Source organism: Falco peregrinus, chromosome 14 (assembly GCF_023634155.1).
Source record: "Falco peregrinus isolate bFalPer1 chromosome 14, bFalPer1.pri, whole genome shotgun sequence".
Lineage (NCBI taxonomy): Eukaryota > Metazoa > Chordata > Aves > Falconiformes > Falconidae > Falco > Falco peregrinus.
The window spans coordinates 16,134,443-16,154,167 of NC_073734.1; the positions used below are offsets into that span (position 1 = coordinate 16,134,443).

Here is a 19,725-nt window from a genome sequence, read left to right on the forward strand (position 1 = left end):
CCTCTAGTTACAGTTCATTGAAACAGAAACGTGTGAGTTGTGTAAACTTTAGTAGGATCTTGATTACTGAAACATCACAAAATGGTCTCCTTTTCTCTTTGTATAAAAAAAAAAAAAGTGTAATTGGAAAAAGAAAGCCAAGACAGCCGGGAGATTTAAAGCAAAGCTCTGTTTTTAGAGACATCTTGATAGTGACTGAACACTGCCATGCAAATGTGTATCTCACTGCTGTTACTTTATTTGCTTTTACAGGTTAAAATTTGTATTAACACAGCCGGTAGACAAATCACTTTCTACTAATCAACTTCAGGCCTTGATGTGCTTGGAAATGACTTAAAAGTAGCATCTGTAGCATACTTAATTGGGTAACCCAGTCTCATTGCAGACTGAGTGCTCCCATTGCCATTCTTCACATTGTCATTCTGAATAAATCTCCAGCACAGGAGATGTGTGTGGACTCCATGTGTCATATATGGATCGCAGCAGGAGTTGGATACCTTGCCACTTAGGAAAGCTTTGGGATTTTTTTATAGTTTCACAGCAATCTCAGGTTTCGCTGGTTTTTACTCTTTGCCGAGTAAGGCTAAGCTGTTGTCTTACACCCATGTGATCACGCTCTGTTTAATTATTTGGCTCTTCATTTTTCCTACTGATGTGAAATAATTATAAAACAACTACCTGCTAATGTGCCTTATGCACTTGTCATAAAAACAAATATTGACTTGGAATGCAGTTCCCCTGGGAGTACAGTAAAGTACTGTTGCTCAGATCTGCGGTCAGTTGTAGCACCTTAATTATGCATTGGTATCTATGTAAAGCTGGTATTTGTAAGAGTGTGTAGATACTGTATAAATAAAATTCTGATTTTTCTAGAACAGGATCTGAGTAATAATGCTATAAATAACTAAAAATGAATTATTTTGTTGCTGTAAGCTGGATGACTATAAGAATATAAAATATGCATAGAAATAACTACAGTTTTAATCATGTATGCATGATCCATCTGATTTGTTTAAAATTTTCAATAAGGACTGTGGAATGGTTTTACTTTTGTGTTAGAATTTTTGTAAGAAGGCGTTATTGTTCCTAGATGGAAAAATGGTAGGGCATGTGACCTAAAAGAGATTCAAGAGCATTTTTAATTGATCCCCTTTCTTTGGTGAAGTAGGAAGGTGATAAATAATTAGCCTTCCCTGAGGCATTATTAATAAGTTAGACTTCTGATGAAACTTCATTTAAACAGTGTTTTGAAGCAGACTTTTACATGTTGCATGTATGCTTTCCCTAGTTACCTCAGGCTCTAACCATCTTGAATCAGCTTATCACCAATTAAGGCAATTTATATGTTTTTAAAGGTCAGAAATGATGCCTCACAACTTTTCTATAAGCAAAGGTTGAAGTGTCCAGTCCTCTGAGTTAGTCTTAAGACGGTCAGTTCAAAATGAAAGGATTAGAAGGATACTTAGTAATTTTTGAACTGGGATTTTAATTTCTCCTCACCCACCCCCCCCACTCCCCCAACCCCGAGGCAGTACTGACTCAAGTTCTGCAGACAATACTCTTAACCTTTTATTTATCTATGGAGACCCTGTCCATGGTCAAAACAGCCGTCCCCTTTTGGTTTTAGTCTGAAAAATGTGAACTACAGTAACTGAGCCATTGATCAGTTTGTGCGCAGTCAGGCCTGCCAGAATGCCTGCATTTCACAGTGAGCGTGAGCACCTGAACCGTGGGCTGAAATCCATCCCTGGTGGGGTGAACTGTAATATTTTGAGCCTTGTTTAGATGCTTTGATATTCCAGCTATTTTTTCCTTTTGGAGCCAGCTGAAGGGTCAGGTGATTAAATAACACATACTGTATATAGAAAAAATAATTGGCTTTTTTGTTCAGGTGCCATTCATGGAAAGAGAAGTAGTCATTATCAGTACTATCTTCTGCTTTCTGGTGAACTAGCTGGAGCTATCAACGTAGTTTGTATGGCCACTGCTTACTTTCCTACTTCAAAGTCCCTGAAATTTATCATGAAGTAGAGAGCATGTTCCTTTTTCATTCCCTGTGAATAAGGCCCTTCTTTCTTCACTGAAGATCTTCTACTAGTTGTCAACATAGCATAAATTCAGCAAGGAGACCTGGCAGAAATACACACCAGTCCAACTACCATTATTGTGATTTAAACTGATGACTGAAGAATTGTAATGAGCACAGCTCTGCTGAATAGTTCTGCCACTGTAATGATCTCACCAGACTTCGAAAAAAGGATCTGAGGTGATACAATGAATGGAAACAAGAATGGAATCTTATTCTTGTCGCTGTATTTTGATTACTTTGTGGAAACACTGGGGGAGGTGATTATTTGTATCTTAAGGTGAGGGAAATTGAGAACACAGTTAAGACTCTGCATGGGGCATGGCAGCCGACGTGGTTGGTCACTCCAGTATTAGTAACTCGTTTGTCAAGGCAGTGGGCCTGGTTTGCCTGGAATCTATACTGGGTGCTACTGCAACGCAGTAGTAAATGATGGTACTTTTCCGTGTATGTGTAGTACCTCAAGCACAACGCAGCCTCCGAGCAGGGTGGTAACAGTCACAGTAACAAAAAAAGGTCCTGCTGTGCAAAAACTTCCTCTAGCATCTCTTCTTACTAGGGATGTGGAATAAAAATGAATTTATGAGGGAATATAGTAAAATGCAGTACGTTCTCTGCTAGGCAGTTCAGCGTAATCTTGCTTAAATGTTGTTCCTTGAGCACAGAGAGGGGTACAGGTATGGTACCAAGACCAAACTGATTTCTTCCACAGTGCTGAAACCACCCTCTGGTATGTGGCCAGGAATATCCTTCTGCAGCATTTCATACAATAACAGAATGCAAAACAAAATAAAAATGAGATTTTTCTTAATAGGTGTTCAGAACTGAAGCTGTTTTTTCTAAAGAAGTTGCATCATTTTATAGTAGAAGTAAGAAATACCGTGATCATGAGTTTCTTGATACCTTTCCTTATTGTTGAAAAACTACACAAATTAGTCTTGATAGTCTCAAAGATAGAACTTAACCCTAATTTTGGTTTTCTTCTCTTCAGAGGTTAAACATGCTGTGAAGATTCCTGTGCTGATTGGGTCTGGAGTGACTCTGGAGAACGTGAGGAATTACTTGGATGCAAATGCTTTAATAATTGGTTCGTATTTCAAGAAAGAAGGTTATTGGGCAAATGGTGTTGATCCTGACAGAGTAAAGAAATTTATGGAACACATAAGTAAACTGAGAGAATGAGGTTGTTGGTAAACAGTAATTTTTTGTGTGTATGTATAAATGCAGTAGGATACATCATACAGAATTAAAGCACAAATGTGTGCTTGAATAGCTAATAAAATTAAATGAAAAAGCATGCCATCTCTGTAACTAGCTGGGAAGCGTGGTGACACTTTACAATAAACTGGTGCTCTGATGTTTGTTTCTAGGCAGCACATTTCTGTGGCACTCAAAGCCGTTGTCAATGCGAAACCAACTCTCCAAAGGCTTGTGTAGTACATTCTCTCCTATAAGTAAAATGCTTATGGAGGTTAAGAATTCGTAGTAAATATTCATCACAGGTGAGCTGAGTTTTGTTTTGCCTGTGAGTACAATAGGATGCCCTGAGTTTACAGCTAAGAGTATTGCAAATTGGACAAGGTAATTAGCCTTCCAGTTTCCTCATCTGTAAAATGATGATAATAGTACATACGACACACAGGTTGTAAGACATAATAAATGAATGTACAGCACTTTCGTCTCTTCAAATGAAGGGCTCTTTTAAAGTTCAAGATCATTATTTTTTCATTAAATTGTGCATTTATTACAAAAATGTAGTAATTGTATACCATACAGAAATGTAAGATAATTGGGAAATTGATTTACTTACAATACTTACTAGACAATAAATGTAAATATTTGATTACATTTCAAGTAGAATGGGAATTTAATCAAAATGTTTTTGCAAAAATTGGAAATTTTAATAAAGGTTTATTATTATTTTTGAGCAAGTTCTTACAGCTTTGTACCTCTCCAGACTAGTATTAGTGATGTTAAAAACAGCCAGGTTCCTTCCAACACACAATGTGTAATTATGATGGAAACCTTTCTACCACAGCTGACAGGTAAACACAGATTTTCATTTTTCCTGTAAAATGTAGAGGAAAAATATTACCGTTTCACTGTATGTTTTAAGAGATTCCCCTTGAATTTGATCCGTTAGCTCTAAGGAAGTTTAAAAGAACTCAATGAATACCTGTTATGTCATGGGTGTTTAAAATGTGGGTGCATGTTTTCATTCCTTGGGACTGGGAACTAAGTTTGTCCTCTGGGGTCTCTCTCTCTTTCCTGGACATCCATGCATCAGACTTCTGATGCTAATGAAAGTTATATCGTAGATATCAAAGCAAGTGTGCAAACATATTTTTTGTCAACTGGCAGAGTGCCTGTGCTTCTCTGAACAAAAGATGCCTCCTCCTTCCAAAGGCAAAAAGATTTTCAGGAGGTTTAGTTTCATTAACATAATGGGATTCCAGAACATCACAGTATGAGGTTGTCTTCTCCTTGGATTTCTTTTTCCTGGACTAGTCTGTCTCCAATATGACTCCTGTCAAAAGCAGTGAAATGTCTTTGGTGTGCTGACCTCCTGGAAAAGAGATTCTTTAGACCTTATGACAACCTTGGCGTTCTTCTGATTTTCTCCCTTTTCCTTCTAAACATGCTGACAAAGCTTCAATGCATAGAAATGCTTTTAGGGGCCTGTTTATTGTGGCTGGCACTACTTTGTCCAAGTCCACATTTACACAGGTGTTTTAATCTGCTGTGTGTTTGGGCTTCCATAAAACCCAACAGTTCCATCCCAACCACTTGTCCCCACAGTTTCTCTTGTGCCGGCAGCAGTATTCGTGTGGCCTCACGGGGTAGGAAGCTGATTCTAGCTGAAAGCTAACCCAGTCTTGTGCCAGCCATACTCCTGGAGACAGGGCGTGAATTTAGGTCGTTTTAAGTCAATTTAAGTCTTCCTCGTTCCTTGCATCTGCAGCTCTAACTCCAAGTTGCTGGTATAGACAGTGCAGAATTATTTGAGGATCATGAAGATGCTTTCTAAATCTCTTCCGCACACTCATTCACCCACAGCATATTTACCAGGTAAAGCGTTGATCTGGTTTAATCTTTAAGCTCTTAGCCTGAGTAATGGGTGCCATCTGATCTCTTTATTGTGAAAAGCACCACAATGTGTGAAAAAAGAATGAATTTAGATATCATAATATCATTGTGCTTAAATCAGTACATATTTTTCACCTTTGTGTGTTTAGGACGGTTTTCTGCCTTTCACAAGTCGCATATATTTCCATACATCATTGCACAGAAGATTTAATGATGGTTGTCCCAACAAATATTTTCTAGTACAATTGTTGCTAACTTGAAAGTTATTTTCAGTAAGCCTGTGAGCTAGGAAGGCTGACATGTAAGCAGTGAGTACTAGCCAGTGCTCTAGTGCCATAAGAAGAATAAGCATCTTCAAGAAGTCAGCTGAAAACTACAACGGATACACTGATAAGGACAGTTTAGTGATGATAAATGTTTTTAAAGAAACTGATTATAGTTACCAAAAGTTGTATGCATCACCACGAGTGTGAAAATGTAATGTGTTACCAGCACGTTTCTTGGTTGGGCTTCCACTCATTCACATCCTGGAAACTCAGAAGTGGCTGGAAGTCAAACGGGTTGTCATCTGAATAAAAGTGGTGGTGAGGAGAACTACTTCAACGCTGTGTGCAAGGTCTAAATGAAGTAATGCCATATGCAGTAGTCTTTGTAAGACAAAAACCCTAATGAGTTGGTGTAATACTCATAACATGCGATGATTACTGTAGACAGCACTTTCACTGTCAGGATTTCATTTAACATACCACTGTGCAACACTTAGGGAAGAAACAGGCCATAAGTTAGGTCTGTAGTGTTACACATGAATAGTAAGTGCAGAATTTAGGGAACAGAAATAAAGGAAAGCTGATTTTAAAGCCTGGAAATGTGACTGATCACCAACTCTTTATCATTCTTTGTGCCGAAATTATTTGTCTAGCAGCATTAAGCATCTGCTTGCCTGTTTCTACACAGATGCTGTAAGTAGAATTTGACCTTTTGTTCAGAAAGTGTTTGAATATTTAACGTAAAAATATTAAGTTATCAGAAAGGCTGTCTCTTCTGGGAAGACTGTTCAATTTTTATACAGCCCAAGTTGTTAAAGTACTTTGGAGCATGAACAACTTCAGAGCAGAACAAAGAGGCAGTGCTAATGTGTAGAAACTCCAGAAGTAAATAACAGCTGTTCAAGAAGACTTCTATTAAATATGTATTAATTAATTTGAAGTGCATCACTTAAATATGTGAAGAGATTATCTTGTGTTAATTTATGTTAAAACACACAGCACTTGTTAGCCTCATTACAGTATCCTAAGCATATCCTATGCTATCACCTCATCCTACATTGAGCATTTTGTTGGGTGTTGATTGCTTTCGATTTGCCCTTTTCAAATGTCAGATAGTGGCCTCCCCTTCTTGTTGGAGCTCTTCTTTCTCTCAGGGTTTGCTCTTGCATAGTTACTGTACTTACTCTTGTCTGTTCTGTGGTGAGCAGAAAAAAACCCTTAAAAATAGATTTTGAAAATGTAACAGTAATTGCCCACCTGAATTTCACATGTGGTTCTCACTCTTAACTTATGAACCAGCAGAGAGAATGTAAGTGGCCATTTGTACCAAACTCACTTTACATGAGTCATCGTCTTTAGTACAGGGAAGATGCCTAGAGAAGTGGGGGTCTTTTTAGTGGAATTATAGATAAGTAAAACTCACTGGTAATAATAGACTTTGTGGTCTAAATTAATGTATAAATCTTAATGTAACCTCATTCCATTCATAAAATTGAAGTATTTTTATCTGGATCTAAGACAGCAAATGTGTCTTTTGCCTATTTTGGTCCTGAAAATATGTAAGCTTGTAAGATTTACAGATAATTTTCAGAGAATTTTCTTCCCTGTGTCATTTAGGCAGCTGAACCAGCTGCTACGCTGTTCTTTCATCCTATTATTTTGACTCCGCAGAATCCCTGATTACAAGTTGGACTCCAGTTCTTGTTTCCTGCACCTATTCCAACAAATTCCTCACTGGGGGGAAACTGAGCAATATAAAGGGCTTGCAGGCAGGTGCTGGCAGAGCAGGAAGGGGGAAGGAAACCAAAATATGTGGCTTTAGCAAAGTCTTGAAGTCCATGACAAATTGCTGCATTGCATGGTTCTCCTGAGAGAAGTGAATGGGGATGTTTGCTGTAGTTTCAGGCTGTTTGCAGCCTCTTCAGTTAAGACTCTGTGAGTTCACACCTAGGTTATGTTTCAAAGAGTGTCTCTGCTGGTATGTGTACTTAGGGAGGCATTTTTCCTAAATGAAAGCTGAAGTTTGGCAGGATAATTGTGGCAGTAAGGGGTGATATCTGTAGCAAAAGCCATGCTTGGAATTCACAGCTCTTAGGTTTAAGGGGAGATTTAGAGGTATGTATCTTCAAAAATAAACCATTAAAGGTTTCATTTCACTTAAAATTTCACTTGCTGCGCCTTTGCCCTAACATCCAGTCAGTGTTCACTGTGCTGAGGAACTTGGGAGTTGAGTTTAGGAGCAGAGCAGTCTGTGACTTTTTTCTTGCACGTTGCAGCACTTGGATATCTAAGTGACCTAAATCATATATTTTTCAGGAACTGTGGAGAATTGGGCTGAGATACTCTTTTAATGGGCTAAAATGCCATGGTGTGTAGTAGAATTGACCCTCCCCTCCACTCTACTGCAGGAGTACCATCAGAACTTAAAATCCTTTACAGGGAGACAGAGCTGGATTCCTGCCATAGAAGTGTCAGGGAAAGCACCCAGATAGCTCATTGCTTTTATAAGAACCAGTGCTTGTATTGGGGTTTGCAAGAAATTGTTCATGTTGAGGTAATGCAGAACTTCACTTTTTTTCTTCTACTCTAACCATTGTTTGACTCTTAGTGACAAGGATTATTTGATCCCTTGAATGCTTGTTTTAGGGATAAAAAGCCGGTTGTGTGTTAGACTTGTGTTAGGACTAGTAAGTTCGGTCACATTGTTCTCATGTTGTGACTGATTAGGAATCTTCTGTTGAGAAGTCCATACTTGGTCAATTTGAAGTTGAAAATGTTGCATAGTTTCCTGACTGCATTCATATTGCTGACTTCGTCTGTCGAAAAGTCTTTGACACTCGCTCGCTCAGGTCCGGACAGACCTATTCAGTACTTCCCTTGGATTATTCTTTATCTGACAAAGTTACAACTTGCCTGTGCACTATCTCAGACTGATGCCTTTGGGGCACTGAAGTATTCCAGCCTTCAAAGCTGCGTCCCTTTCACCCCTGTGCTTTGCTTGCAGTCAGAGAGTCATCGCTCCTTCCCGTCAGCCTCTGTAGGTCTGCAGCGAATCGAGGAAACGGAGGCAGCAGCTGAACTAAATGTAAGGCCAGATGGTTTCTGGTGAAATGTTGAGAGTAATAGATGCTGTTTCACTCCAGTCTTCAAATGCACAGATAATTTTAGGGAGAAAAAGAGTCTTTCTGCAATGCAAATAGGAAAGCCTTTCACATGAGGCAAAAGGGTTGCAGTTCACATCGTCTGTTTCTCTGCTTACAGTTTGAAGCTTCAGAGGTAGTAAAGGTAAGGTCAGCCTAAGATGTTGCTTGCTGAACAATTCAGCATAGGAAAATATGCATGAGGCTAGTTACCTTGATTAAAAAAAGCTGTTTATCTTAACAGGTAGGTTTCTTTCAAGATACCAAAAAGGGATTTTTCTGATTTGGGCTGAAACTACTTCTGTCTAACTTGCCTCTTTCCTGTCACTGTCCAGATCTTCATTGTTTCACAAAGTAAATTGAGTGTCAGACAGCAAACATTAGTGTTCCATAACTTCTTTTTCTGAAAGATGTCACTCTTCTTGAAATGAATGTGACAAAGATGCTGTTTGGTTGCATGGATCACTGGGTTATTGGGTGCTTTGCATATTAAAATGCAACTTCTTCTGTCCTACTACCTGTGGAAAGGGAGATGGAATATCCAGTGTAGGGGGTAGCAGCTGAGGAATGAGTGGGTATTTAAGACCTTTTTATTACTTAATGAACAACATTAAATGCTAAAGTGTAAGTTAAGTGTACAAGACGTTTTAAATATGTAAATTTGCCAAATCTGATACAAAGTTAAGTACTCAAAGTAGTAGTTAAACTCAGAATTTTTTTACTTTGTACCAGTCACTATATTAGCTGTGCCATGTCATACTGCTGTCAGAATGAGGTCACAAAGCAGAAGACATTGATATCATTTCATACAAATGTCGGAGGAATCCCAAATTAACAGTAAACAAGGATGAAAAGGAAGGCAGCACAGTAAGGGCAAGAAAAGACGCTTAAGTTTCCCGCAGTTCCTGCCTCATTGTTTGTTCCAGCTTCCTGCTTTTTTCAGTTTGCCTCTCAAGCCTTTCTTGTGCATATACATAGATTATAGTATGCAGAAAACTAAGAATAAGCTGAAGGCAGAAACTGACTTAATGAAGACATTCTTGTGCTAGAGAAAAGATTTTGTTGTCCACAGATGCGCAAAGAAAAATAGAAAAGCAGCTGCCCTTAGAAATGGAGTAAAAGTAGAGATGAGTGCCACGTCATGATGCTTTAGTCAAAATCTGATGCGTTGAAAGTCTTTGAGAGGATCTGTGCTGTTGTACAGGGATATAACCAAGAGGGGGAAACAATAAGTCTCTGCTGAAAAATACTGTGAATCTCATGTCTTAGACACTATCCTGAATAGTGTTGACTTCTTGTCAACTGTCAGCTGGAAAATAAGGATGAAAGGAAATGGCTTTCAACTGTTCTGTTATGGATGACAATATTAATCATCAGTTTTGTGTCGGAAACTTCTGTTTCCTTAAGGCCAAAACTATAGAGGTATGGTTGTGCGCTGTCATCTTCCAGAGGAAGATTGTGAAGGGCAGAGGTCCTCATCTCATTAGTCTCCATCTCCTCTGCAGGTAGTTGGTTTGACTTTTCTGAAAGCCTTTGTGGGCAGAGACAGCATAAAGGTGATGGGAGAAATTCATGTGGCAAGTGAATGGGTAGGTGAGATGAAGTAGAGCTGAGATACAACGATCAAATGAAGGCTTCCTGGGTCACCTGGCCTGCAGAATTAAGAAACTAGGGATGTAGCTGGTTGGTACTGTGTTATTAAATTTACACAGTATTAGCACTATACCCGTGAGGTGATGAGTACTGGAATTTGGGTGAACTAGGATGGCTTATTTTATTCCTTGCACTGTCTGTTTAAAGCATCAACTGAAGCATTCACGAGAGCAAATGCAGCTGGTGGCATTTGGGCTGTAGAAATTACAGTCTGTAATACTTTTCTAATAGTAATTTGAGAGCTTAAAGAATTACGTGAATAATATTTCAATCGGGCATTGAAAACCGTCAAGTTTCAGGAAAGAATTTTTTTGACACTGCCTTGATCAAATAGCCAAAAATATTATAGGATCCCTCTGAAGCACTAACCATGGCTGCAGCAAAATACCCGGTGAAATAGATCAGTGGTCCAATCTACTTTGACACCTCCTATGTAACTAAAAATAGGAGAAATAGAAGAGAAAATTTGTAGGGCTGGTAGTGGCTTGTATTTTTCAATAATTTATCAAGATTCGAGAGCACAGATTTCCTTTGGGAAATATTAGTTCTTAGGTTTACAAAGTGCCTCAGTTGTAAATACCCATAAAAATGACAATTTGGTAGGTCGTATTTATTCTTAAGCGGGTCAAAGGACATTAGCGTATTCCTACTATATAAATCTGTCAAGTACAGAATTTCTTTATGCTCCCAAATCACAAAAGCGCTTCTTACAGTCAAGGAGAAAATGTCATATTATTGCCAATCAAGGACAACAAGCAAGCATATCGATCTCTACCCAATAACTTTTGCCCTGCTCTCTAAGTTTTTATTACTGAAACTGGACACATCAAGGGATTGGATTTAATATATACATATAGTACTGATTTATTACAGGGGGAGAAATACAGTCTGGCCTTACTTCTAGCTCAATATTTTAACGCTTACTGTATTCCTTGCATGGAAGCTTGCAATGACTTTTTCTACAGACAAGGTGTATAACTTTCAGCTGTCCCTGGATGTGCACAAATCTTCAGCTCACGTAGGTGTATTGGCTGTTACAGGTGTGCGTGCATCCTGCGTTCTGCAGTCTCACTCTTCAGTCTGGATTTTAAGAGTTTATGTATGTGGAAGTCTGTAGCAGGGTTGCTGTTTGAAAGGCTTAACTAAAGATAAGCTTGGGGAGGTTGGGGGGCATATAGGCTTGCTAGGCCAGGTCTGAAGATGGGTTGGCTTTTGTCTCTGTGGAGCTGTGTATGTAAAGCCTGATGTATAAGGGCTGTTTCCTAGTCACAGGTATTGGAATGCAGCAGAGAGCTAGCATCGTCCTTCTTGGACCCTTTTGTTGGTAAAATTTCTTATTTTTGGGGGGCCATTTTTTGTTGATAACTGGAGATCACTGCAGAGGATTTGATCCACTCCACAAACTCAGCATCTTTGAACTCTCTGTATACAGTGATAACCATGGCTTATGGCAGAGGTATGATCAATTAATTACTTCTTGGAAGGCAAGTGTACCTACAAAATTGAAGGGAAAGATTTTCACCACAGAATTCCGGAACAGTGGAGGCTGGAAGGAGCATCATTTAGACCGATCCCTCTGCTCAAAACACAGTCAACCAGAACAGGTTGCTCAGGATCCTGTCCAGACAGGTACTGAACATCTGCAGGGATGGAGTTTCCACAGCCTCTCGGTAACCTGTTCCAGTATTTTCAGTGGTCAAAAGTAAGCTACGGAGTTAAAAATACAGGCCATGTAGGTCAGCATGAGCAGCTATCTACTAATTTTGCTATGATAAATGTATGAAACGGGTATCCTAGAGAGCAGCCAGCACTCTGTTATTGTGTAATTGTAAGTCCTGCTGGCTTTTTTACCTATCTGGGCAAAAGAAGTGAGTTTTTACTGGTCTTTGGCCTCTTAAGAGCTGGGCAACCCTTCCACAGAATAAATGGATGCAGAAGTTAACTGATGGATTTGCTACTCGTGTTCATAATGATGGGGATAGAACTGAAAGACCACACCCTACTCTGTGTTATTCCCTGATGGAGCAGGCAGAGGGACATATCGCAGATGTGTCCTCCTCCAGCCAGCTGTTTTGTCAAGAGGTTATGTTCAAGGATTAGTATGTTTGTCAAGATTTCCAGATGTCTGGTAATGCCAGCCTTTTCTCGGCATGTGAGCAAATCCTTTCTACTGGGCAGGTATAGCAAATTCGCCACTTGCTGGAAATGCCCACTTCCCATGGTATGCACTCGTGGTAAATCTGATGTGGCTGTGGCTCTTGTGCATGTGCCCTCCTGTGGATTTTCACAAGCACAACAAACTGGATGTGTCCCAGACATTTCAGATTAACTGTGCATGTTCAGGCCATCTGTGTGACACATATACCACAGGTCTAGCGATGCTTTAAGGGCTGGACACAACACATCGATGACACGGCTCCTGGTGGTGCATTTCAGTATAGAGGGAGTTCAGAACAGGCTCATGGCATGCTCAGAAATCACGCTTTTCACTAGGAACCTCTAGGAATAATTCTGTCATAGGAAGAAGTTGATTTTTGGTTCTTCGGTCTCCTGGCTTGTCACAGATAATTGCCCAGTAAGTCTTATTCTGCATTCAGTGTGCTTTCCTATTGCACGGAATTTTTTAAAGGATCTGAGAAGGCGCTGGTTTTCGATTTTGGGTGTGTGTATGTGTTGTCTGGAACATATTTTCTTTGCCAGCATGAATTCAATCCAGAAGAGGACAGAAAAAGAGTGAACAACTTGGAGTTGAGAGGAAAGTAAGATGCAGGGTACGCATTATCCATTTCCAGTGTCGGGTGCGAATGTTGAGCTTTGCCAGGCACCCACCTTCAAATTACCTCTCAGAATCAGGCCCAGAATGAGAAAGTTTAAGCTACTTCCATGCAATTCTCACCTTTCCAGGTAAATGCAGGAAGCTATAGTTGCTAGAGCAGTGATGAATCGTGATTTCCTTCCATCCAAAGAGCCTTGGGCTTTTTCCCCCTCCAAACATTTAACTTTCACAGCTGACAGAAAAGCAGTAGATTTTTTTTCCCAAATATCCATTTGCCTTTCCATTTATCTACTTTGATCTAAAATATAGAACCTGATGGATGCCCTAGGTAAATCAAACATTTTCCGTCTGCCAAAACGGTTTTGCAAATGCTTATTTCATGCCATTACCATTTTTCTGTTTCTAGCAGTAAATCAAAAAGTATCAGCCATTCATCCACTTTAAAAGTAATGCCTTTCCTTTGCATAATTACACATACCCAGTGGAGATCTGTATGCACAGTAAATCTATTCCTTTAAAAGGTTTCGCCTTAAGTACCACAGTGACATAAATTGGTGAAGCGCAAATTTATTTATTTAAAAGGTTTATTCTTTTAACTGATTGGCTAACTGTTACACTTCCATTGTTTGATTTGGGTGGGGAGGGCTTTTATTAATGTATCAGATTTAATTCCGCGGCAGATGTTTATGTAGAAAGGTCTCACTCCTTACAGGACTTGTAGTAATTCATATGCATGTGTAATTTATTCTCATTACAGGTTTATTCTTAACTGGTGTTCAGGGGGTCTTCACTGTATCTCCAGTAGATCCTTGAGAATTAAACAGTTTAACGAGTGTAATGAGCAAACCTGAAAGAAGTACACATAGAGCAGCCTATCTATTTGGATATTACCTCTCCAAATTTGAAAATAACATAAGTATGGTATTAAAAGTGAGTGAAAGATTGCCAAAAATAAATGCCTCCCAGTAATAAGTGCCCTGGACAGTATTTTGTCAAAGTAAAGATTTTTTTAAAAAAGGATCTCTTAATTGTTCTCATGTAAACTTGCTCATCTTTATAAGTCATGCTTGTAGCTCTCAGGGGTGTCAAACCTAAAGCAGACAAGCCCAGCTGGTGGAAGCCTTGGAGTGAAATGATGAATTTTTTAACAGAACCAAGTTTATTTTTAGGCTTTATAGAATTATTTTTCATGTCCCTGTGAGTGAAATTGTAGAGAGTAGCTCAAAAATTAGGAAACTTTACCAGAACAGTAAAAAGTAGCAAAACACTGGAAGCTAACTACAGTCAAGCATGTAAACACATCCCGATTGCATTTGAAGTTGTAGCTACAGTATAATCCTGCAAATATTTACGTGTTCTGTTCAATGCATGTGAGAATTCTTAAGATACATCTTGAGATGTCTGAAGATACACCAGATTGCAGGTTAGGTTATGACATAAGCGATGACGTCGTGGAGAACCGAACAAAATTTCTAGTGTGAATGCATTTTCTGTGGGTGAATTTTCCATGGTTCTGGACATGAAAGTGGAATTCAAGGTGGCTGTATTTCATTAGGTTATGCAATAAAAATGTGCAGAAACATTTTGGGCGGAGGATGGTTCATAGGAAAGTTTTAGGTCTTGAATCTCATTTGTTTAATGAAGGCAATTTTATTAACACAATCAAAATATCCAACCCTATAATTTCACACTACCCATTTAAAAATACTGTCTTTTTTTTGCTGCCATTACAAATCTATCAACATGCTTTCCTACAGTTAGATAGGAAAAACTGCTTTAGTATCAAAGGCAAACCTGGGAAAATGCCACGGGCCTGAGATTAGAAGATGCATACGATAATTACAGATCTAGGAAGGGCTCCTTATGTTGGAGGGAGGAAGTCTACTACATGCAGCTCCACATCCCATGTCCTTTAAGGTCACTCTTTTGAGATTTTGTTTAAAGTGGATCTGGATTTTTTTGGGTCTTTTTGTAACACATTAAGTAGATCCGAGGTTGCCAGCTGTCCTTTTTGATCAGAATTGGTGGCGGTAGTTGCGATCATACAGCTCCACAATGGTACTGGGGAAGATAACACATGCTGGGGAGGGGGGCTTGGGGGAGCAGGGCAAATCCACCGTTCAGCCGTTTGGGAGCAGGTTTGGTACTGGTGTGTTGGCTTTAGTTGATTGGCATGCTCTGAAAGTCTGACACTGATTCTTCTTCTACATCCATTCTAGCCATTCCATTTCAGACTAATAACATTAAATAGAAGTCTTTCTTTAGTATTTAATTTGAAGTGTAGAGATAGACAGTATAGTCTAACTGTTTCAGCCAACTGAGTAACATTTACAGAGATGTACACCCTGAGTAAGAAGTGAAAGCACTCTTAACTGGTTTTGTAATGGTACATTACAATGGTACATCATAATTTTAAGGGTGGGGTTGTGTGATATAGTTGTCTGTGATAGACACTGGATTAGTAAGTGACAAAGATGTTTTTTTGAATCCTGTGTCCTAGAATGTGCTTATGGGAGCTGCTAACTGGGAGCACTGGAGACCGCAGCCTTCCCCACCAAAACAGCCTCCCCTGTGTTCTGCAGTTGGGAACCGGAGGAGCCACCTTAAAGGGTGGGAGAGTACCTCGACTCCCAAACTGGCTCAATCTTTGTCTTCCCATGCTGTTTGCATTGATGCTAATCAATGTTAATTATGGTAGTGGGGCTTGTGATGTACTCATTATAAAAGCCATCCTATTTTTCTGTGCTTGTACAGTCTAACACAATAGAGCCCTGATTGGGGTTCCCTAGATGCTACAAATAGTAATACAAATTGTTATAATAATGAATACATAGTTCATGGTGTAAGACTACCAAACTAGTTTCAAACAGCCTGCTGAAGCATCACTTGATATTCTGTTTGCTGTTACTGCTAACTATGTCATACTGGATATGTCTTGACAGTTGGGGCCTCAGCCCAGTAAACCATTCAAGCTTTTGTTCATGTTTAAATAGGTGCTTTTAAAATTTGCATTTGAGTCTGTGGTTGTTAGTGTAAATATATGCTTAAAGTTAAGCTTGTGCTTAAAAACTCTTCTGATTCAGCATCCTTATTGTGCTGAGTTCATTATCCCACATACAGCCCTCCATGGCTAATGAGAGTTGGTGGGCACTGAAGGACACAGTGCCAGGATATATGTTTCTTTCCTGGGCTGAAGGAAAGGTGCGAGAGCGGGAAGATGCTTCCTCCCGAGCGCTGAGCAGCTGGTTGGGTGTAGGTTGTAGCAAGGGGTCCCACCTCCTGCTGGGGCTGGAAGTGGGTGGAAGTTTCCTTCCTCCAAAGGCTGTGGTCCCCTTCCCCATGTCACTCTGTGCTGGGCACCCTTGTTCTAAGAGGTGATACCTGACAGGTGCCGCAGTCTCCTGTGATGAATTTGGTTCAGTTCTACTGTTATCCTCACTGGGAATTTCATCACCATTGCTTATACACATTATTTTGTGTAAAAAAAAACAACCAGTTCAGCCCCTGACTACATCCCCAGGCCATACCCTTGCGAGTTCCAGTGACTTAAATAGTCTCGTATTTTTTTTTCATAGGAAGTTTTCCACAAAGAGTCCTTTATTGCTTGTTACCTGGTTTGTTATGGGTATTGGTTCTAATCCCATTTTTTTCAATTTCCATCAGACTGCTTGCCTGAATTTGTTACCTATGTGCAGTTTAGGCACATAGTGATTATCTGCCCTACTCTTAGTTTTCTGTTGTGTACTACACTGTGTTTACCAAGCCTGTGTAACAAAAATGTTTTAAATTGTGAAGGTGTTATATTACCTCTCTTGAGTGTGTTTTCAAAGGAATTGGAGTCAGTGTTGAGTTGCTTCTGTGTTTGTAATTAAAATATTTAGTATAGCAGCTAGATTTTTCCCTGTTAACTGTGCTTTACTGAAATTTCATGATCTACAGCACACCCTAGTGATATCTGGGAATCATGAAGTTAGACCCAGTCAACTTTACTTCCTTTGTGGTGGAGCAAAACTTAGAACTGCACTAAGCAAAGTCAAGGAAAATAAATGCATTTATATCCAAGGTGGGAAGTGGGTTGAATCCCTTGGTTTGTAAAAAGAAAAGAGCCTTAGAAATTAGAGACTACAGGATACTCTTCTGTGAAAAGAACATCTGTGTAATGAATGCATCTGGTTTGCAGTCTGTAATGTTGGGCGTATTTAACAACAGACCATGGGGAAAAGCAGCCCACGGTCATGTGAGAAGAGACAATATTTGTTGGATTCCCTTTTAGAGTGGAGAGAGCAACCAGATGCAAATACAAACATTGTGGAAGAACCCTGCAGGCAGTCTTCATGGGTCAGAAGCCGGGATGATCATTTAATGTCTTACAGCCAGAACACTAAAATTTATGCTAGATATTCAGTTCCTCCTTTTGCCTCCTTTTGCAGATGGTCATGTCACTTGGCTTTTCAGGTGATGGTACCTGTACTTAGTTTTCGGTGGCCAGGAGGGCCCATATGATCCTGCAGGGGGCTGCGCACCTTCCGAACTTTTCAGGCTGCCCTGCACTCACCTCACCTTTTTCTGGATTTCAGTATTTCAATCATGTGATTTATTTTTAATGGTCTGAATGCACAGTATGTCAAGGTTTCTGAACTGGCTGGTGTTGACCCCTTGATGGGGTGCAAGAAGAAAGCAGGTTTGAGAAGCACTCTGAGAAAAAGTGTAATTAGTCAAGAAGGAAGGCAGAGATATTTTTCAGAGGTGAAATGAAATTGGTGATCTGTGGGTAGCGCTGAATGGAAGTGAAAACAATATAAGCATCAGAGAAGAGCCTGAGCCTTGTAAGTTGTGGTGGTTGAAGTTAACCCTCCTATGATTCGAAGAGAAACAGAATTCATCAGAGAAACGTGAGTTAGTGGTGCCCTAACCTCCCAGCGTGTGAAAGCTGTACTGAGTGTCCACTGCAGCTGCTGTCGAGCTGTCGGGCAGCTTGTGCAAGTTCAGTATGCCTGCAGCGTTGTTGTTTGGTATGTGTGCTTAAGCTGCAAAAAACCTGAGCTATCCCGGAAAAAGGAAGCTTAGCCAGCAGCCAAGCAGTGCTGAGGCTGTTGTTGTTTTCATGAAGGGCCATGAAACCCTGACAAGTGCAAGGCAGCCTATACCAGTACCCTTGACCAGCCTGCAGCCCCAGCTTGGCTCAACTGGAAGATCTGATCCTGCATCTCTGTTACACGTACAGGGCATTACTTGCCTACGTAAGGCAAAGCTAAAAATGGGGTCATCCTGCTTTCTGGCTCACTCACGTATGAGAAGTCTGTAATGTTCTGGGGAGAGACAAGTTTCCTTTCAGACCTTTGCATTTCACTCTTGTCAGGTAATCCAAACAATAATGGAAATGATTTTTTTGTTTTATGTAAATAAAACCAAAAAGTTTGCAATAATTTATGGTATTTATTTAAATGACATGCAAATTACTTTGTGAAACTTAAGGGGGGAAGCAGCACAACTGAAACAGCACAATTGTTTCCAAGAACATTCATTTCAAATCCACATACAATATTTCATTCATGCTTAATTATTTCCCCAATGCTAGTCTAAGCATTACTAGTTTCCTTTGTCTTTTTGCTTTTGCATGCAGTGTGATTAGCAAAACTGCTTGTGCTCCACCAACTCCTGCACATATGGGGTTTAGCCTCATTGTTCAAGGGGTGGAGCAACAAGCAATATGAACACTCACGCTGCCAAATTTGGCACATGTGAGCCCTCCAAAGTATACAGATATCACCCGTTTCATTTAAATCCCTGTCCATATTTTGCATTGCTACCCATAATGGCAACTCCATTGTCTGGGTGTATTATTTGAAGCAGCTTTTCTCCCATTGTTTGTGCACTGTAATCCTTGAGGTTTCTGTAGTCATCGTGAGCAGCTTACTTGAAAGAAATCACTTAGCTCTCACAGATCACTCCCTCTGAACCTGCTGGCAAAGGAATGGGCCATGACTAAAGCATGAGACCTGTGATCTTTCTGAAGAAAATCTCTTCAGTAGAGTTTATAATTTGTTGCTTTCATGGGGCTCTGTTCTCAGGGTTTGGACTCGGTTTTATCTTTCATCCCCCATGGATTTTTCTATGAGGCATGATGGGAGTGTAGGTTGAGAAAAAGAGTAATAATGCTGGCTGTGGACGTGTACCCTAACAACATTTTACACAAATACTAGCAAAGGGGCACATGTACTGTTTGACAGAAATTAAAGACAGTTGTTTATCCTAATTGCAGCAAAATCTTAGCCTTTTATTCTTCCATGGTATAGATTGGCACATCCTGCTGTAAGTCTTTTTGACAGACTTTTGAGAACTTAGTGCTTGTCTGCTTAGGGCAGAATGAAAGATCCCCTGGAATTTATCACAGAGAAGGGGCTGCCCAGCCCTCTCCCTTTCTAGCATTCAGTCATCTGCTTGCTCAGTGCCCTCTACTCCAGTGGCACTTGGCTCTCATGATTGCGTGTATGCACGCTGTTGTAAGTAAAGCCATTTGCCATTACCTGATCTTTATAAATTAAGCCCGTCACCAGTTTTTACTCCTGAGACAGTCATCTGCGACGTTTTTAAGGCAGCTGTTCCCAAACTGAGCTCTGCCGAAAGCCAGCAAAGGGCCTCTTTGTAGTTTGCAAAGTTTCCAGTTCTTTTTGTTTCCAAAGTCAGGACGAATACAAATACGGTATAAACACTGCC

At 39.9% G+C, this 19,725-nt stretch overlaps 1 protein-coding gene across 3 annotated transcripts in view; it reads left to right on the forward strand.

Moving 5' to 3' along the window:
- LOC101923030 (uncharacterized protein F13E9.13, mitochondrial) overlaps positions 1–19,725 on the forward strand; it is a 54,031-nt gene that overhangs the window by 21,576 nt on the left and 12,730 nt on the right. Inside the window, exons 6-7 of one of the 3 annotated variants that reach the window (XM_055818537.1) lie at positions 3,078–3,173; positions 3,457–4,013. In XM_055818537.1, coding sequence (XP_055674512.1) covers positions 3,078–3,173; positions 3,457–3,572 — 212 coding nt within the window. In that variant the 3' untranslated portion in view covers positions 3,573–4,013. Of the gene's footprint in view, positions 1–3,077; positions 4,014–19,725 lie in introns of those variants that run through there. The other 2 variants (XM_055818539.1, XM_055818538.1) reach the window with 2 other exon arrangements.